At 39.2% G+C, this 22194-nt stretch overlaps 1 protein-coding gene across 1 annotated transcript; it reads right to left on the reverse strand.

Moving 5' to 3' along the window:
• Positions 1–4250: 4250 nt before the first annotated feature.
• Positions 4251–9929, reverse strand: LOC143863963 (protein neprosin-like). The gene is made up of 7 exons (XM_077374776.1): positions 9744–9929; positions 8137–8223; positions 7815–8030; positions 6522–6683; positions 6142–6195; positions 5891–6037; positions 4251–4734 (listed from the first exon to the last, which is right to left on the reverse strand). The coding sequence occupies exons 1-7, from the start codon at positions 9906–9908 to the stop codon at positions 4348–4350; spliced, it is 1218 nt and encodes a 405-aa protein (XP_077230891.1). The 5' UTR covers positions 9909–9929; the 3' UTR covers positions 4251–4347.
• Positions 9930–22194: the final 12265 nt, after the last annotated feature.

Below are 22194 nucleotides of genomic sequence, written 5' to 3' on the forward strand. Positions count from 1 at the left end.
TTCTTTGAATTCAAAGGCAATGATTACTTTATGTTGTGGTATAAATCCAAACATTTTTGAGAAAATTTCAGCATGCATCAATGCAAAAGATATTTGGACTTCATTAGAAAATAGAAAAAATGATTAAAAAAATGCAAAGTTTTGTCCAAATTGTGAATAAAGGGTAGTGATTTGAAAATTATAAAAAAGGTGTTGTCAGGTGAGAGAAGATGGCTTTTAGGACAAATATACCCCTCTTACCTCCTTTTTCCCTCCACATTTTTCACCTATCCCTATACACTTATTACCTTCTCACCTACCACCTTCTTCTTCCTGAAGGCTTTTCTAACGTGGAAAACTTCATGAGAGGGTTTTGAAGGTTGCCATTTACCTACCACCTTCTTCTTCCTCAAGGCTTCATGGAAGGTTTTTGAAGCTTGCCATTGCCATTGTAGTTTTGGAAAAAAACTTCATTGCCAACTTTTCCAAGCTCCATTGCCAACGTTTCCAAGCTCCATTACCATTGTAGCGTTGAAAAAAAACTCCATTTGCAACGTGATAAAGCTCCATTGCCATTGTACTTTAGGAAAAAACCCATTGCCAACGTGATATAGCTCCATTGCCATTGTAGTTTGGAAAAAAAATCTTCATTGCTTATTTGGGTGATAAACATAGCTTCGGTTAAGTTTAACATCTTCTCTTCATGTTTTCATGTTTTTTGTGCTCTGGTTTTTTCACCCTATTTATGAGACTCTTTGTTTGATTGCCATGGTTATCTTTACCTCTCTCTATCTATCTCTATGTATACAATCATGTTTGGTTACATGTTAGAACCTAGTGGTTTCGGGATATAAAATGTGGTTCCGTAGTGGTTCAGGAGTAGAAAATGTGGTTCCGTAGTGGTTCCGGGGTATAAAATATGGTTCCCTAGTGGTTCTGGGGTATAAAATGTGGTTCCCTAGTGGTTCCGGGGTAGAAAATGTGGTTCCGTAGTGGTTCCGAGGTATAAAATGTGGTTCCGTAGTGGTTCCGGAGTATAAAATGTGGTTCCGTAGTGGTTCTGGGGTATGAAATGTGGTTCCATAGTGGTTCTGGGGTATAAAATGTGGTTCCGTAGTAGTTCTGGGGTAGAAAATGTGGTTCTGTATTGGTTCCGGGGTAGAAAATGTGGTTATGTAGTGATTGCGGGTTATAAAATGTGATTCCCTAGTGGTTCCAGAGTAGAAAATGTGGTTCCCTAGTGGTTCCGAAGTATAAAATGTGGTTCCGTAGTGTAGACACCCCCATTTTGCTACACTTTAAAAAAGTAAAAGATTTGGTAGTTTGTCAAGTTTCGAGTCCGTATCCCACCTAGGATTAGGCATCTGTGCATTTTAGGATAGATTTCGCCTCGTTGAAAGAATTCTGAAGTTAATTCGCGATCCTAAAGGTTTATAGGGTATTCCAATGGTATCTAGAAGATGAAAATTCAAGTTTCCAACCAACTGAAAAAAACCTGTTATTTTTAGAATATTTGGGGTTTCTCTCATTTTTGCCCATTTTTACGCTACAGGGGTATTTTGGTCATTCCAGATGTGTCTCGTCTGACCCTCGAGTTATATTTGAGAAATCTTGAGTGATTTTACAAATTTTGAAAAAGCTGTTATTTTTATAAACTCATGGGACTTTCACATTTTCATCATCTTATGGATATTTCAATCATTTCTCATATATCCAAAACCATCTTGAGGGTACGGCTGATAGATTATGGTAATTTCGTAAGATTTGGAAAACCTGCTAAATTTAGATCTCTTAAGATTTTCTCTTAGTCTTGCACTTCAGGGGTATTTTAGACATTTTCAACATATCATATTGGGTCCCTAATTTGTGTCTAAGAAATCTTGAGTCCGTTCATAAATTTTTGGAAATCTGCTATTTTTGGAATTTCTCAGGATTTTCCCTAGTCTCGCCAAATTTTAGCACCTCAGGGTAATTTGGTCTTTTCCTGTGTAATTCTTTTGATCCCCGAAATACGTCTGAGAGATTATGAATGATTTCCTGAATTTTGGAAAACCTGCTAAATTTAGAATTTCTCAGGGGTTTCGCTTAATTTGGAAATTCTGAGTGTTGAGGGCATTTTGGATATTTTCAGGGGATACCAAATTATCCTGTTTAATATTGCTCATCGAAAGGACCCAATTTTAAAAGTTACTATTTTTGAAGTTTGACCACAAAGACTTTCCATTTTTAATTTTTCCCTTTAGGGGTGAACTAATCTGAGGGTATTTTGGTTGCATATGGATGTCTAACAGTCAAATAGGGGCATTTTGGCCCGAAAAGTTATTTTCCAAAAAAGATGGTCCGATAATGTTTGAGGGATGCATCATAAATGTCAAATGGGTAGGGTCCATATATAGAATGTTGAATTTAAAAAAAATTTATTGAATTTTTACGGCAAAATCCGAAACCCGTGTGAAATGGCCCATTAGGCTAAAGCCCGCAAAGATGGAGCTCATGTGGGTTCACCCATATGGGTCGACCACCATGGTGGGCGCCCCACATAAGGGGGAGCTTTACATTTATATCTGTCATTTCCATCTTATCATATGATGTTTGATGTGCATCACATATGATAAGTACACTCATGTGGAGCCACATTGCTCCATATGTGTTGTAGTTGGGTCTTGTCCTATTCTTTATATTTGAGGTCATCTCTCATCTTCTGACAAGTTCCCTTGGCCTAAATCCTTAGTGCCATATCCTTTTAAGCCTTATACTTATCTTGGATGGACTTATGTGTTTCTATCTCTTCCAATGATACGTATCTTGTTCTAAAGTCTCAAAAATCTCTAGAACTCTCCTTCAAAGGATAGTGCTTAAATTTATCATACCATTGCCTATGAAGTTGTTTCTTATCATGTGTTTTTGAAGATAAAGATATCCTTCATCATGATAAGGTCATGTGGCTATACATTAACATTCATATCTATAGCCACTCTGTTGTCATGCCTTACATTATAGGCTTTACCAAAATTCACCTATTTGAAGGGAATTTTATTCAAAATAAAAGTTTGGGGTTCGGTCAAAATATGTTGTCTACAAATCTACAAACTTGAAACATTGAAGTTAGCCGAATTTGACACTCAGTACCCGTGTGGTTCCAACACTTAAGCTTGAATGCATATAACAATACATCATAGTTCAAAATTCTAAAAATCCTATTGTGGCTACTCAGATGGCCAAAATTACCTAAATATTTGGAAATATTATAACTATAATGGGTTTAGTAATCACAAAGCGAAGGACGTTCAAAGCGAATTTGAAATGCCCTTGAACGAAGGTCTAACCCAACCCAAGGTGAGCCTCGGGTCTAGGAGGGTCAACCCAATATCAATCCGCCGCTAAATCTCGCAACACTAAGCCAACCATCTAACCCGATTTTCTAAATCGGGTAGGTAGGGTTCGGGTTGGCTCGGGGTAAAAAAAAATAGAAAAAAATATATATAAAAGAAACCATGAACCTATAATTTTGAAAATCACAATAAAATTAGAGGGAACGGGCCGGGTTTGGATCAGGTCGAGTTGCCCAAGGGCTCAACGCTAACCGAAACCAAAATTAAATAGGATTGACTATTCCCAACCTTAACCAACCCAACTTGAGAAAATGTGAGCTGAAATTCCAACAGATTGTGCCCGTCCCAAGATCAGTGGCCAAAGATGATCTTCTCAAGGTGTTCTCAACAACATTTGATGATAATTATGATTTTCACTCGGATCGCGCGTACGCGAGCGCGAACGGTGTGTTGCACCATCCCGCGGTTCCACCCATGGCTAAGAGTCCACGTGCACACAAACAAGAGAAAGGAATGGGTGAACTAATATATGCCCATCTCTAACTTTTCTCCGGAGCAACGTGGGACTATCTTTTCAATGCACTTCTACACTCTTTCCAAAAGCAAAAGCAAAAAGCAACTTTTTCAAAGAATAGTTTTTCTTTTCCCAAAACAACTAAAAGAAAATATTTTCCAAAATTTGTTTTGACCACAAAACACTTGATTTTGAAAAATCTTTAACAAATGGATCATCAATGGATCCTATCTCATAAACAAAGTATAAGCATTGTACACAATTTAGGAAGAAGCCTAACCACTCTTATTTCTTAGCATTTTAATTATAAAATAAACATTAGAGTACAGAGATAAATAAGGCTCCCACCATTCAAAAAAGAAGAAGAGGTAATGGGGCTCCAATATGACTAAGAGCATGACAAACTCAATAGCTAAAGTTCAATTTTTTATATGCTTAAAATGTTTGCATTATATAAGTTTGGACACGCATTATTTGAGTTTGGAAACATATAGTCCTACACATGAGTTGATTCAAGTGAATCTAGCAATTGTTTCCACCTGGCCCCCCCAAAAGTATAGCATAATCCTCACCAGGCACTACTTGATCAACCCAAGCTCCATAGCATGATGGGGAGCTTCGAATCATATCGCTAGGAGTGCCGTCGTTGACGGGAATAGAATCGCCTTGTTTAAATAAAATACGCATGCCCCCAATGTAACATGCTTTCCTATATTGTTGGTCGTCAGATGGCATATGGCCACTCCCCATCTCAGGCCAAGGTTTAATACCGGCATTATATACAATCCCTCCCCATTGAAGAATATCAGCATGGTCAGCGAATGTAGAATTAAAGAGGGCCTTTGGCCAATAGCCCACCTGCTTACGATCATCCCCATATAATAACCACCAATCTTGATTCACTGGATCCTACAATAAAATAAAAAATCATAAAATGATTAAGATAAAAGAATTAGAACGTGAAGTTAGAACTCCAAAACTGAAATTGTAGATACCCGAAGGTTATAATATTTCGTTCGAAATTTCAATCGTTTTCTCCGAAATTTAAGGAATTTCACCCAAAAATCTAGATTTTTTAATTATTTAATACTTTCCTTAAATTTCAGCCACAATTTTCTATGAAATAAAATATTATTTTATTTGGTTTCTGGATTTTGCTCGAAATTTCCGAATTTCTGAAATTTTTGCTGAAAATTTCGGTTTCGGTGAGGACCGAAACGCTTTCCGAAACCGAAATTTAAAACCTTGATTTTAACTTTATTATGCTGCAAAATCTCTTTTAGCTATTGCTTTTCTATCGGCCAGACTGCAAATAAGGGATTATAATCATCTAATGGGAGATAATTTTTTGGCAAGACTTGTGACACCTTCTCCTTCTCCTCACTATTATTTTTCTTTTGCAAAATATGGCTTCCATTAGGGCTGCAACAGGGTCGGGTTGGGTCGGGTTTTTCAAAACCCTAGCCCAACCCTGGATCCCATTATCTCGGCCCTGACCCTAAGTCAGGGCCGAAAAACCTCAACCCATTGCCCGCCCTACAGGGCTCAGCGCGGCCCTGGCCCGCCCCGATTGGCCTTGATTGGGCCGGGCCTGCCCTGATTGACCCTAGTGCAAATACCAGTTAAGAGTGGAAAAATAAAGCAACCACACATCATATAGAACAAAATGATCAATAAACAGAGAAAGGGAAAAAAATAAGGCTATGAATTCAGCAACATGACCAGCAGGAGAGACAATTAATAATAATAATCTAAAGAAACATCAATCCAAGATAATAGAAAACATTAGCAAAAGAAACATGCCCAGATGGTTCAATTCTATAATAGAAAACTTAGGGTCGGGCCGGGTCGGGCTGACCTGAGGTATTAACCCTGAACCCGACCACTGAGTCAGGGCTTAAAAAATGAACCCTCACCTGCCCTCAGGGCGGGTCAGGGCTGACAGGGCCAAACTTGCACCCCTAGCTTCCATGATGTAACAAATATAGCGCTATCTATATCATTTCCATTTTCATGAAAATAAAATGTATGCTTTTCAATTCAAGGTTAAGGGATTCAGAATTACCTTGTACACAGTGATGATCATGTAATACTGGGTTCCATTGTAGATCGAAGATGGGGAAAGACCGATGCCTACTGGTAAGTCTCTGGAAACTTGTACAAAACCTGGGCAGAGAACATCATAGCAGCCCGTTTTTCTATGATCATCATTCTATAGGTAAGCAGAACAAAGGAAGAAAAAATTAGTATAGCATCTTAGTGAAAATTTTTATTGAATTTAAATGACAGAAAGAATAAGTTAGTGTTGAAGCATACCGTCCATGCTGTGGATAGGTGCGGGAGAAAGTTATTATATAATCCGTTACTTACCTAGAGATTTGAAAAACTACAACATTAGAATATGAAAATACGAAATATGATCTAGCCTTTTTACTATGATTGATCATTTCTTTCAACGTAAAATATGAGTAGAAGAAATTTTACGAGCGTAAAATTTGATTTACGCCCATTTTACGTGGAAAGAAATAGGTCGTAAGGGAACAACCAAATATATAAAGGACCTTATGAGCATGTTGTATATCTTGGAATTATGACATTTTGTTAATACTCTGTCATGAGTTACATTCAAGAGATAATTCAATCTTTTTATAAAGTATGTATCGAACAATAATCGATGGTGGAATTGGAAAACTTACCACCCATCCAGCATGTATGGAGCGTATTTCGTCAAGTGGTGACCCATCAAGAAGTATAACAAGAGAAGCACTATTTTGGTTGCCTATAATTTTTGGCTGCCATATATTGAGGACTGCCCTGGATCCATACGCCTTACCCGTTAAAGTAGATTGCAACGCAAACTGAGCAATAAACAGACAGATTATAACAAATTATTCGGTTACTGTTTCCATGTGCATGAAACTAGGGGTATATTTTTATTTAAATAAAAATTACCTTATCATGAAAAGTTTTACTAATTTGGTGTTGAACACATGGTGCGAAAGGTAGGGTTGTTAGATATATCCTTGAAAATTGGTATCTCTATCTACTAACTATGTTACGTGCCTAATCGGCCGTAACGGAAATAAACAAAATAAAAGAGAAATAGGGGGGGGGGGGGGAGGAATTGGTTGATTCGAGGCAACCGGACCTCTTAGCGGCTCGATTCGAGAGGAACCATGACTCTCCAAAACAAAGTCTCTTTTGCTGTAAATTATCTTCTCCTCTTTTCCTTTCATTAGATTACTACTCCATAAATACAAGCAAGAGAGAGTGCCACATCACAAGCACACTTACTCACTAACAAGACACATCACAAATAACCAACACCCACTACTTAACACATACACCATAACTAACACCCAGAACTCTAAAAACACATTCCCACAACTAACACCCACACCATAATTATTATGCACATAACAGACTATCAATAATATAAAGCTTCCAGTTGAACAAATATTAACAAGAGATGGCTACTCAGCTTTACATAGAAATTCAACTTAAAAACTCAAAAGCGCGTTCAATTACTTGATTCGCCTCATTATTTGGCTGAGGGTTTGGCCCCGCCAGGTGTCATAAAAGGGAATGGCTCGGCTCGGTGGGATAGCCGAACCAGAAAAAATCAACAAAAGGTTCAGTAGACAAGATGCTCTTAGGAAGCAGTGCTAGAGCATCTCGGTTCGAATCCGAGTGGAATTGACAATGAGTAAAGTTGAGAGAAAACGTGTTTGAGTTATCAAATGATTCCATTTGGTTTCCTAACGAAATTTTACAAGAATGCACATAGTTTATAAAATTTGCAGATTTTGATGTAAAAAGATACTTGATTTTTAATTGAGTATTGAGCGTGTAGGTCCGGTAGACTTGACTCACATCTCTTTTCAAGTCTAAGTTTCCAATTATTTGAATTATTGTTGAACATAACCACTCTTTCCTGCCATCATAAATTAAATTTGAAGTAACATTGGATGCTAATAAATGTGACTTACGTGAAAATTGGCTGGATCAGGGCCCTGAGCATTTGAATGATATCTTTTCCCAAAATTTGGGGAAGATTTAGCCCTTAATAGGTCTTCCTTTTTAATTCTCCTAATAGGAACTGTTCCTAGTGGGCACCCTCCATTCTTGAGCCCTATATTTAAAGACATACCTAATGATGAAGCTTTTTTATCTTTAATAACTTTTGGAAGAGATCCTGGGCCCATCTGCATAAAGTGTGGTTTTAGTTTCTACCAAGAAACAAACATAATTTTCATAGTTAAGAACATATCAATTCAAATATTAAGAACATAAGGAGAAAAATAAAGAAACCTGGATCTTATGATTCATCAATAAGGGATGATCAAAAGCAGGTTGTTTGTCGATATCAACACAACTAAATGTCTGTCCATGTCCATCCTGCAAAAATTGTAAAGGCCAACAATATTTGTATCATTTTACCAATATGTGTGTATGTGTGTGGATTTCGGACTCGAAACCGAGATTTGGGATTACGGTCGAAATTTAAAACCTTGATATTTACGCCTAACTTGTTGGGCATTTGTTCTGTGTAGATTTATTTCGGTGATCCATAGGGTTAGGATCATCCTATGGAGAAGATTTTTGAGGCACATCCTATCTACATTAGGGACCAACAAACAAACGGTTTGGATCACCGAAATAATGTGGGCCCACAGTAATTTCCAGATGCACCGTGCACGTGCATACATGGCCGGCCACCATATACTCTCTCTCTCTCTCTCTCCCCGGACCCTTCAATTGTTGGGCCCTGACTCCTGAGTTACATAGGATGTGCCCCAAAAATCTTCTCCATAATATGATTCCAACCCTGTGAAGATTTCTATACCATGCTGTTTTAATCCTCCACAAATCCGAGGGATAGAATCATCCTACAGAGAAGATTTTTGGGGCACACCCTATCCACCTATGGCCCAGCAAATGAACAGCAAATGAATGGTTTGGATTGCCCTAACAATGTGGGGCCCACTGTTTTTGGGCTTCATGCACGGCCGGCAACCATATAATTTCTCTTTTTTCCCCATGCCCTTCACCTAAACAGTCTCTCTCTCTCTCTCCATTAAACCTCATTAAGAGAAAAATGGCTTTTTAGGGATTTTAGTGATGGTATTTTAACAAGAGAAAACAGTTTCTACACACTAGCTAAAAATATTGTTTGGGTGATCCAAACAATTCAGATTTGTGGAGGTAAAATGGACGTGTATAAACCTTCACAAATCTATCCATCTTTTACCTCCACGGTTCGAAGGATTACAATGATCCTATTGAGCTGATATTTTGTGGACACCCTATCTATGTGAGGGCCAATCAAATGAATGGTTTGGATCACCCAAACACTGTAGGCCTCCACTGTATTTTAAGCTAGTGTGTAGAAACCAATGGATTTCATTTCTAAATTAATGCAATCCTGTGGTCAAGAGGAAATGGGCGATTATTTTGCCTGTTTATTATTTGCCTGTCTAGACTTGCTCTAACCGATACATTCTCCTCCTAATTTGGTTTTAATTTACCATTACCAATTATATTCTGGTGCTAGTATTTAATTTTAAGATAACTTTCAATTTTTTGGCAACTAAATCCGGTTTCAAGGGAAGTGGAATATTCCAATATGAAATTCTATATTGCAAATCTTTCTCCCTCTCATTCTTCATATCCTACCATATTTTTCAAGGCCGGTTACAGTTTCTGGATAAATTTGAGAAACGAATCATTTCTTCATATCGCTTTAAATGAATGGAGGGTTGGGCAGATTAGTGACGAATGGAGGGTTGGGCAGATTGGTACCTTTCTCACTTCTATGTAAAAAAAATTCTTATCAAATGGAGGGTTCCGATGTGTTTTTTAAAGATTTTGGTTAAACATATGGCAGGTTTGTTTTATTGCAAAAGACATAGTGATACCTCAATGGTCTTGACTGCTGGTTTATTGATAATCTCCAGTAGCCTCTCAATCTCCAAATCTTCTTCTTTGGACAGACTTATGCTCCCTCTTCCTTCCACTGCATTGCCATTGATAGAAAGAGAAATTAGTAGAAAAAGTAGCAGAAACATTTCCTTCAAACCCATAGCCCAAGATTAAGAAACTCCTCTCTCAGATCCATTGAAAAAAAAAATCCCCCACCTCCTTTTATATAGAATGGATTCCTTGTATATTTAAGGAAAAAAATCCCCCATTCTTTAAAAAGAGATTCACAATTACTACTAGGAGAGAATAAAAAAGTAAGGAGTGATCCAACAAGATAACAATAAATTAAAAAGGAAATAGACTTGCTAAAAGATCGAGAATAAAAAAGGAAGGAGTAATCCAACAAGATAAGAAGAAACTAAAATGGAAAACTTTCTTTAAGACAAGATTTGCCCCCACTAGTAGTGTGCAAAGGGGATCCGCGAATTGCCTCCAAGATACAATGAAGCCCAGTAGGAAAATCCTACTAATATTTGATGATGCCTCGTACAAGCGGAATCAAACCCGAAATGCCCTTCAGAAATTTCAAGCTTTAGAGAAATTTCCAGATACTGTTTCTGTAGAATAACAGTATCCAGAACAGTAAAGAAAATAAAACAGTATGTATAAACACTTTGGGATTTTGTAGGAGTGTAGAAGTGAGTGTTGAATTCGTCAGCATAACACTAGAGAATTGCCAATTCGTTTCTATATCCAAATGGTAAAATCTGCTCTTTTTATAGAGCCTCTGATGTCTTTTCAATGTGAAAAGCACATTTACAGGGCAGCTTTCCAGATTGGTTTAAATTCTGACCGTTAGATCCCACCTATTCGCGATTCAACAGTCCGGATCGATCCTGGAGTGACGGTTGGGCTGTGTAAAACCCGCGTCCTCTCCTATAGCCGCTAGATTGCGACTAATCGTCATTACATGGCCTGGATCGATCGGCTACTAGATAAAGCACCACTATGTGCCCTATAGCCCACGCTTAGGTACTAAGGTCTAGGAGAAAATTTACGGGAAAGAGACTTCAAATTATAAAAACTACGGAAAAAACTACTAAAAGAAGGTACCTTTATAGAAAAACTACTAAAAGAAGGTACCTTTATGGCAGGTTTGTTTTATTGCAAAAGACATAGTGATACCTCAATGGTCTTGACTGCTGGTTTATTGATAATCTCCAGTAGCCTCTCAATCTCCAAATCTTCTTCTTTGGACAGACTTATGCTCCCTCTTCCTTCCACTACATTGCCATTGATAGAAAGAGAAATTAGTAGAAAAAGTAGCAGAAACATTTCCTTCAAACCCATAGCCCAAGATTAAGAAACTCCTCTCTCAAATCCATTGAAAAAAAAAATCCCCCACCTCCTTTTATATAGAATGGATTCCTTGTATATTTAAGGAAAAAAACCCCCCATTCTTTAAAAAGAGATTCACAATTACTACTAGGAGAGAATAAAAAAGTAAGGAGTGATCCAACAAGATAACAATAAATTAAAAAGGAAATAGACTTGCTAAAAGATCGAGAATAAAAAAGGAAGGAGTAATCCAACAAGATAAGAAGAAACTAAAATGGAAAACTTTCTTTAAGACAAGATTTGCCCCCACTAGTAGTGTGCAAAGGGGATCCGCGAATTGCCTCCAAGATACAATGAAGCCCAGTAGGAAAATCCTACTAATATTTGATGATGCCTCGCACAAGCGGAATCAAACCCAAAATGCCCTTCAGAAATTTCAAGCTTTAGAGAAATTCCCAGATACTGTTTCTATAGAATAACAGTATCTAGAACAGTAAAGAAAATAAAACAGTATGTACAAACACTTGGGATTTTGTAGGAGTGTAGAAGTGAGTGTTGAATTCATCAGAATAGCACTAGAGAATTGCCAATTCGTTTCTATATCCGAATGGCAAAAATCTGCTCTTTTTATAGAGCCTCTGATGTCTTTCCAATGTGAAAAGCACCTCTACATGGCAACTTTCTAGATTGGTTTAAATTCTGACCGTTAGATCCCACCTATTCGCGATTCAACGGTCCAGATCGATCCTGGAGTGACGGTTGGGCTGTGTAAAACCCGTGCCCTCTCCTATAGCCGCTAGATTGCGACTAATCATCATTACATGGCCTGGATCGCACGGATCGGCTACTAGATAAAGCGCCACTATGCGCCCTATAGCCCACGCTTAGGTACTAAGGTCTAGAAGAAAAATTACGGGGATGAGACTTCAAATTATAAAAACTACGCAAAAAACTACTAAAAGAAGGTACCTCTATAGAAAAAACTACTGAAAAATGCAAGAATATCTAAAAACTACGGGAAAAAGGGCCAAATAAAATGTTATTTCACTTCTCTGCGGGCACCACGGGTCCACCCAGACCGGCTTAGTTTTATGGGCCGGGTGGACCCCCGGGTCAGTTTCAAACGGGTCACAAAGGAGTGACTCGGACCCGGAAAATACGAGCGAGCTGGGTCCTGCGGGTCTGGGTCACTTCTTTCCAGGTCTAAAACCGAGCAAAAATCGGGTTGAACCCTTCAAGTTCGGGTTGAGCCCGACCCAAGTTGCACCCCTAATTCTTTCCAAGTTGGTAGTGTATGGGTCCCATCACCAATTCCAAATGAGAAGGTGAAGAACATTAAAATTAGGGGTTCAACTAGGGTCGGATTGGGTCGCGTTTAGGCCAATATTCCGAACCCAACCTAAAGAAGCATAGTTCCAACCCGAACCCGACCCGACCTGAGCTCCAACCCGAGGAGGGGCCAACCCGAACCCTAAACCGAGCTCCAACCCCGGGAGGGCCAACCCAAACCCTAACCCGAGCTAAACCCGAGAGAACTTGTAAGAATCACCATGTCTTCGCAACATGCACTTAATATACAGATCTGCTATTGCCCATCTGTATATCTTTAACCGTGAGAGAGAAATGGCCATGAAAAAAGCAGTCGGATATCTATCTATCAGCAAAATCATCAACAAAAAGTCAAAGGTAGAGGGAGAGACAGGGAGAGACACAGCTAGTTTAAAATTTGAGAAAAGTATGGATGGGTAATAATTTTGACAAATTACGAATTTTAAGTACTTTTTAAAACAACCATCAAACACAATGACTCTTCAAAAAAGGGGTGGAAAAAAAAATGCCAATACCCTTCTGACATGTCAGAGTCCTCGTATGTTGCCCTTCCTGACAAATTCAAAACCCAAAGTGGATCATTATCTGTAAAGTAATATTTTATTATTTCACACTTATCTTTTGGCGTTACTGAATATTTTATTATTTACACATCTCTTTTGATTGAGATCGTTGGCGTTATTGAATATTTTATTATTTCTCACATCTCTTTTTACAATCATATTTTTCTCAAGGGAAATGTTATCAGCACTACTATATTTTGATGAGGACACTCTCACTTTATTAAAAGTATGGTATAGCCCGTGCCATAGAATGATCCAAACCGTCCATTAGATGGGCCACAGCCTAAATAGGTTATGCCCCAAAAATAATATCCATAGGTTAATCCTAACCCTCCGATCTATAGAGTGTTAGGATCAACCCTCTAACATTTAGATCAGAGGGTTAGGATCAACCTATGGAAACAAATTGGGAAAAAAATATCAAAGCAAATCAAACCGAGAAAAGTTGTTCAAAAAGATGGGGGGACAGAAGCCGACACCTGTATAGGAAGGCAGTTGGTCGGTGCATGCATACAGGGGCAAATAACGTAGGAAAATACTTTCAAAACATATAATAATCCATACATTTATGGAAATTTATTAATTACCAATTGTCATAAATAAGGTGGATTCGAACATATCTAAATAGATTTTAAAATCTCTATTTTTAGCAAATTAAGCGCATTTCACTTGCTGTCAATTGAAAGAAAATGGTAGTGAAATTGTTTAGTTCCTCCTCCTTATATCAGAAGATGGCCAGAGATTTTCTATAGATTTACAAACAAGATCTCTCTCATGGAGGCATCTAATGGTAAGGTTCCTTTCTCCCTGATTATATTCTACAATAGCAGTTATTTGGGTGGTTATCATTTGTAATCTGTTGCCATTAGATTCATTGGGTGCCACTCAATCGAACAACTGAGATGGCCTTGCTACATGTTTTCTTATGTTTTTGTTGTTATTCTTCCTTTTGAGTCCGAGAACACTTAACACCAAGGAAGAGGTAGGCTCTTCACAATTTTTATCTTGCCCATAAAATGGAGCTGGATCATTCAATTAACCAACATAACTAGAGTATTTCACTAATTAGCTGATTCAACACAAAATATTTCATTTTGTTGGATTTTCACTTATAGGATTAGGACGTTATCTGCAGTTGTTCCATGGATTTTACCCCACAGATGTCTATTTCACATTGAGTTTGCTAATATCATCACAGATTATTTGTGATTTATTGTCGCTCTTTTGGTAGCATTTTGTACAAAACTTTGCTGTGAGTAGCTTTTATTAGTCATTTGAGACAAGAAATCAGCTCCTGCTATGCTTGAAATGATCCATAGGACATTGCATGTGGTGGCCTTCAAACCTATCTACGGTGTCTTTCTTCAGGTCACTCTCTCATTCTCTCTCTCTCTGTCCATTTTGGTAGCTAACCCATATCTTGATTAATTGATTGATTTTGATTCTATAGGACATTGCATGAGCAGCAGGCCAGAAGTGAGGCCCAAGGGTCAACTTACAAGAATTCAATTCCTTTTCATTGTCTTCATCTCGAGCTTTGCTTACTACATCATCCCTAACTATTTCTTCCCCTCTCAAACCGCACTCTCATTTATTTGTTGGATATGGAAGAATTCGGTCACAGCGCAACAACTCCGCTCAGGTTACCATGGCCTTGGCCTTGGCTCATTTACATTAGATTGGTCAACCATTAGTACTTTCTTAGGAAGTCCCTTAGAATACCCTCTTGATGCAGTCATAAACAAACTTGTTGGATTTTTACTAGTATTTTACGTAATAACCCCCATTACTTATTGGACTAATTCATACAACTCCAAGCGATTCCCTATTTTCAGTGCAGATGTATTCGATGATGATGGGCAAAGATATAACATTTCACGGGTTTTAGACAAGAACAGCTTCAGTTTTGATCAACAAGGGTATGATAATTACTCGCCGATTAATCTCAGCACGTTCCATGCGTATGGTTACGGATTGTCATTCTCATCTATGAGTGCCACACTGACTCATTTTGGTCTCTTCTATGGGAGGTAAGGCTCTTTCTTCCCCATGTTTTTTCGCCCCTTCAGAAGCAGCGTACATTTTGATTGTATAATATGTTGTCATTATTTTTATTCAAGAACACTTTGGTGTCAGTTGAAAGAAACCTGGCAAGGACGATCTCAAACAGGTGGTGATATTCATAACAGGCTGATGAGAAGCTATGACCCTACTCCACAATGGTGGTTCTGCATTATCTTGGTTTCCATTGTTGTTTTGTCAATTTTCAATTGTAGTTACTTTAAAAAGCAACTCCAGCTACCTCCATGGGGAGTTCTACTGGCATGCGATGTGGGCATATTTTTGGCCATTCCTGCCTCTGTAATCTCAGCTACAACTGGTATGGTAAGAAACTTATAGAAGTCATTAAACTGGGAGGATCTGAGCAATGGTATTGGTATATGTTGTTGGATAATTTCAAATATTTTATTTTTTAAAATAGAAAAAATGAGTTTTTTTTTCTAAGAGACCCTTCTTTTTGGCGAAATGATATTTCCATCCAAATGACACTTGACGCAAGTTGATTATTCAAAAGATTTATTTTAAATGAAAGGGTACTTTAATTTGAAAGGGTGGCTTCGTGTCTTTTTATCATCTATAAAAGAAGGGTTAAGATCTCGTTTTAAATGTCTCTTTCCCCTCTTTTACTTTTTTCATTTTTCTCTAAGTATGGGCATACTGGGTTTCTTGAACTCTGGGTGAAAACGAACTTTCCAAACTACTCCTAAAAACACAAAACTTTAGATTTTAAAGGTTTTTTATGTTTTCAAATGTTTTTGAGATTGTAATTTTTTTTTAATGCTTTTGGATTGCAAAATTCTTCAATGCTTTTCGAATCTTAGAATGTTTTCACTCTTAAAGGGAACACGCAAGCACAACTACAAACTAGGGCAAAGCCCTAAATCACAAGGGAAAACCCCGAACAAGCAGCTAATGCCTCAAAGAGACGATCCACAACAAGCAAACAAGCATCCCAAGAACAGTGAGAACAATCTAAGATCCTAAACAAGCAAAACTCTAATAAGTCTGAGCTAGTCTCTAACCAAGATAAAGTAACAACTCTAAAGGAGAAACTCCTAACTAACCAAACTAAAAGGGGAGTTCAAGTGAGTCAAGGACTCTCTAATAACACTATCAAGTCAAGGACTCGCTATAATAGGGGCTCTAACATGAGGCTGGGTAAGCCTCCTAAAGGGAAAACTCTCTAAATGAGACAAGGCTTATCTCCAAACAGGGCTCTACAAATGAGGCAATACATGCCTTCTAGACACAAAGTTGGGCTCCAAGTATCCCCATCATCACCCATGCAATGATGAAAAGAGGGAATGAGGAAACTAATCGACCAAGTTAGTCCTCAACTAGTAGAGGGTACAAGTTGGGGTACGACTTGGGGAGGATTCTATAAACGAGGCAATGCATGCCTCCTATGGGTAAACTCTCTACTAAAACTAAAGCAAACACCCTAAGCAATAGACTCTAAACAACAAGGCTTGTCTCCATGAGAGAACAGCCGAATGAAACAGAGTGTGTCTCCTATTGGGGCTCCAAATGACTCTTTCATTGCCCTTGCAATGAGATCAGGATTCTATCTAAAGGTATCTAAAAGACTCGATTAGTCTACTAAATGAGATGGAGAAATGCTACTAGGACTTGGCAAGTCCCCTAAAGATGGGCTTGGGCTATCGCCTTCATCGCCCTAGCAAAGAAAGGGGAACTAATGACTTGAGGTTGTCTAAAAGACTAATAAAGTCTCCATAAAGAAGGGAAGAAGGAAGAGGATACTATCGAGACTAAGTGAGTCCCCCTAAGGATGGGCTTGGGCTAACGCCCTCATCGCCCCTGCAAAGAACGAATAAGAATAAAATCCCGAAAAGGCTAAGTAGAAAACCTACCGTACGAAAGCATCATTTTAAAATTCCTTGAAATCAAATCATCACACGACTAATGCCTCAGAAATTTCCGAACTAGATTCAAGAACAAATCACAATTCGAACTCTACGGTAGCTCTGATCATATATAAATGTGAGAGACACGAAGGTAATTAACCAAGGCGATAACAAATGAATTGGTATAGGAACATCGACAGAATAACAACCTATGGAATAGACCAAAATATGAAAGAAATATGGTCCATGATAAGAAATATTGCAAATAGACAGCAAGACCAAAAGCGGTTTTTCTCCATTTTCTGGAAATGGTCTAAAAGAATACAATTTGAATTGACGAACCAAGAGTGATGTGAACCCAAAAACTATTTTTGTTAAGTAACTCCATCTTATTCCATTACCTGACATGGAATAATATCAGCCCTATAATGCTCTGACATTTCTACCAAGGTACCTCAGCTAGATATTTACCCCTATATGCTCCAAAAGATGCTTAGCTAGAAACCCGCATGTGTAGGATTCACATAAAGACATAAATCAGTGAGGAAAGTGAACCCATAGGGATACCTTCAATTGTAACAATTCTCCTGCAAAATATTTCCCAATTGATATAAGCAAATCTCCTTGTATTCTCACTGCAATGAGGGAATTGTCAACCTGTCATCAAGTTTCACAGCCAAGAGGAAGGAAACACACTAGAATTGGAAGTTACCAAAGAAAACACAATACCAGAACAATCTCCCAAAAGGCTTGCAAACCCTCCGAGCAAAAGGACTGAAATTGTTAGGATGATCTTATGGAGCTGATTTTTTGTGGACACCCTATCTGTGTGAGGGCCAATCAAATGAATGGTTTGGATCACCCAAACAATGTGGGCCTCCACTGTATTTTGAGCTAGTGTGTAGATAACTTATCTACACTTGTGTGTAGAAACATATTTGGATCACCCAAATATGAGAAAACGGAATAGTAGTGTTTAAATCACTTAAAACCCACTTTCCCTCTTTTTTTTTGTGTAATGGAAGAACTTTGCTCATCTGAGGTGCAAGGATCGGGTTTGGCCAGGTGTAGGCCAACCGTAGCCCAACCCGAGATAGAATTTCCACAACCTTAACCCAACCGAACCTGAGCCTGAGGTCGAGGATGGTCAACCATAACCCAACCCGCCTCTTAGTTTGTCAACCCCATCCCAACCCGTCTAACCCTTTTTTTCCATATCAGGTTCAGATTGAGCTGGACCGGGTTCATGTTACCCACGAGCAAAAATAGAAAATTAGAGGACCTCCGGGTTCTGGTTGGGTCCCAAGGTGTCAACCCTAACCCAACCAAATATTAAATCGGGTTGGCTTTTCCCAACCCAACCCGAGGAAACACCAATCAAAACTGAGCCGAAAATAGGTTTAGCCCGACCCATGTTGCACCCTGATCGTATATATGGGAACCACTGAATCCCCCATACTTCTAAACAGGTTTTGATGTGATATTTGTTAGGATAAATTGGCATGGAGAATGCTCAAACAGGTGGATTCACAAATAATCAAAAGGAAGAACACAAAGGGAAATTAGAAGTAGTTAGAAAAATAAGAAGTAGGCAAGGTAAGGCAGGCCGAAGATTTCTCTTATAGACTTCATTTCCTCACATATGCAAGTGGGCCGAGTGGCTACTGTGGAAATAAGTCCCGAGGATACAATGCCTAGGCCAAGAAGGCTAGAACATACAAGGGGTGCACCACCCCGAGTTCAAGAAACCCAGTATGCCCATACTTAGAGAAAAATGAAAAAAGTAAAAGAGGAGTGTAGACACCCAATTTTGTCAAAGTAGTATTAGTGATAGGTGTCGCGAGGAAGAACCTTATGACGAGTCCCAGAGCACCAGTTGTGTTTCTCTCAATCTCTCTTTAGGGTACCAAACAATTTTCTAAAGCCGTTTTCAACCACCGAAAGCTTGTTTTAACATAGCACCCACTTTTTTCGGCAAACCCAAGGCCTGTTCACATGGCACCCGCTATTTACGGCATCCGTCGGTAAACCCGTCTGCACACGACATTCTAAATCGGTAGGTCAATTTTGGTTTCGAAACTCTCTTTTGGCATCTAAAGGTCACCCTGCTTCTCGAAAACATCTGATCTCTGGTCCCTTGAAAAGCTCTAGAGAAAAAGAATCCAACGGACCTGACCACGTGTGAATCGGAGTCCAATCGGAAGAGATGTGGACGACCGAAGACAAAAATCACTACAGGACGAAAAAGCCGTTCCCGAATTACCGGAAAGCCTGTTTTCACACAGCTAACGACCTTTTCATCAAACCAGAAGCCTGTCTACTCAGCACTAGCCATTTACGGCACAAACTGATAAGCCCGTCTGCACACGAGATTCACAATCGGTCGGTTAACTTTGGGTTCGAAATTCCTTTTTTTCTTCATCCAAACGACACCCGACTTCCCGAAAGCACCCGATTTCTGGTTCATTAGAAAGCCCTGGAGACAAGGAATCCAACGGACTTCACCACGTGCAAATTGAAGTCCAATCGGGAGAGATATGGACGACCGAAAATGAAAATACTACGGGACGAAATAAGAGGTGTGTGTGGTGTGACATCACCCACCTTTTTGGGGGTGATGTTATCCCCCACAATAACCGAAATACCTCCCCCCTCCCCCCCCCCCCCCCCCCCCCCCCCCCCCGCCGCTCTCCACTATAAGTAGAGGAGAGGGGGTAAGGGATTTTTCATTCCTCCTCCTCTCTCTCTCTCTCACTCTCCCTCTCTGGTGTATACACCTTGTTTTGGTGTATCTCTCCCCCTTTTCAAGCCTCAAACCTCTGCTGAAAATCAGAAAAAAACAATAGTTAGCTTGCTTTTTAGAAGAGAGAAAGTAGAGAAGCACTAGATAGCTCACACTGGGCGTCAGGACTCCGCCGAAATTCTGAAGGTTCAGAGCGACATTATCTTTTTGCACCGTTGTTCTGCCAAATTTTGCAGAACTATAAGCTGCTTTTCAATAGTAGCGCCATTGTTCTGCTGAAATCTCGATAAATTCAGAGGTGATTCAGCTATGCAGCGTCGTTACGCCACCGATTTCTCCACAGCCTCGGAGGCCCCTTTCCAACAAGCGCGGTTACGCTTCCCAACTCTCTAGTGGCAAGAAAAAAAGCTAAAAAATGTAATCCATTTACTTTTCTGTCGTAAAGTAAGTTGCGAAATCAGGCTCTGCCGAAAGCAACTTACGATACGAAGCTAAAAAAGTAATCCATTTACTATTCCTGTTGGGGTATTTACAAATCGGGTAGGGTGGGTTTTCATCAATCTTGATGTCAAGCTCCTCTACCTCCCCATTTACTACTTTTTGCAATTTACAGCTTTTTGCACAAGTAAGGTATGAGGTTGAGTTGTCAAAGAGACTTGTTCTGCTACAGCCGAGCGCTCGAGACAAAAATCCCTCTGACTTGCTTTTTTACTTTATGCACTTTACTACTTTACAAAAGTAAGGTATGTGGTGGTGAATAAGTTCCTCGGCTCACGTTGAATTTATATAAACCCCGCTATCTTTCTTTTGTTTTACTTTCTGTATAGTCGTTTTCCATTTGATTTACGTAGAGGGAGCCTACTTGGGATCAGTTGCAGCATTCCTTTGGAGTCTGTGACATATGGTCTCAAACATGATCTAACCGAACCGCGCTTCTTTTTTATTTCTTTTGTAAATTCACTTCATTTACATACGGAATTAAGCATAATCTAACAAGGGAATAAAATCAAATTATTTCATTTCAAATCCTTTGAAAATGCCAATCTAACTTAAGAGATCGGAGTAAACCGGGCAAGAGGGGTGCTTAACACCTTCCCTAATTGTAGCCACAACCCTTACCAAGATATCTATAAGGACCATGCCTTAAAAACAGAGCAAAATATAAGGTTCACAAGGCCACAGCAAAAGAACCCCATTGATTTCTGTTCTTTCGACAAAATTCAAGCCCAATGCTCATTTCCTTGAACGAACAAACACGGGTCCTAGGCCCTAACATAGGTGGCACTTCTGAATTCTCTCTATCTCGTGAAGTTAGGACCTCGGTCCCGAGTTCGTAAGATACGCAGATCAAATAACACCCCCCTTCCCCTGAAAACCTGATTGTGGTGATCCCTTGCCGTCCTACGCAACGAGGGAAAAAACCGGCTCCCATAGACTGGCAACTCTACTGGGGAGTATAGTTGAAAACATGATAATCTCTCTCAAGCAGACCCTGTTATCAAATGAAAAGGTTGTAGCTCTATATCACTTAAAACCTACTTTCCATTTTTTTGTGTAATGGAAGAACTTTGCTCATCCGAGGTGCAAGGATTGGGTTTGGTCAAGTTTAGGCCAACCATAGCCCAACCCGAGATAGAATTTCCACAACCTTAACCCAACCAAACATGAGCCTGAGGTCGAGGATGGTCAACCATAACCCAACCCGCCTCTAAATTTGTCAACCCCATCCCAACTCGTCTAACCCGTTTTTTTCCATATCGGGTTCGAAATGAGTTAGACCGGGTTCAGGTTAGCCAAGACAAAAATAGAAAATTAGAGGACGGAGGTCGGGTTCTAGTTGGGTCCCAATGTGTCAACCCTAACCCAACCTAAAATTAAATCGGGTTGGCTTTTCTCAACCCAACCCGAGGAAACACCAATCAAAATTGAGCCGAAAACAGGTTTAGCCCGACCCAAGTTGCACCCTGATCGTATATATGGGAGCGACTGAATCCCCCATACTCCTAAACGGGTTTAGATGTGATATTTGTTAGGATAAATTGGTATGGTGAATGCAAGAACAGGGGGTGCGCCACCCAGAGTTCAAGAAACCCAGTATGCTCATACTTAGAGAAAAATGAAAAAAGTAAAAGACGGGAAAGAGACATTTAAAATGAGACCTTAACCCTTCTTTTATAGATGATAAAAAGACACGAAGCCGCCCTTTGAAATTAAAGTACCCTTTCATTTAAAATAAATCTTTTGAATAATCAACTTGCGTTAAGTGTCATTTGGATGGAAATACCATTTCGCCAAAAAGAAGGGTCTCTTAGAAAAAAAAACTCATTTTTTCTATTTTAAAAAATAAAATATTTTGAAATTATCCAACAACATATACCAATATCATTGCTCAGATCCTCCCAGTTTAATGACTTCTATAAGTTTCTTACCATACCAGTTGTAGCTGAGATTACAGAGGCAGGAATGGCCAAAAATATGCCCATAGCGCATGCCAGTAGAACTCCCCATGGCGGTAGCTGGAGTTGCTTTTTAAAGTAACTACAATTGA

This window comes from Tasmannia lanceolata, unplaced genomic scaffold (assembly GCF_043159265.1).
Source record: "Tasmannia lanceolata isolate RefF3 unplaced genomic scaffold, GAP_Taslan_0.1 ptg000003l, whole genome shotgun sequence".
NCBI lineage: Eukaryota > Viridiplantae > Streptophyta > Magnoliopsida > Canellales > Winteraceae > Tasmannia > Tasmannia lanceolata.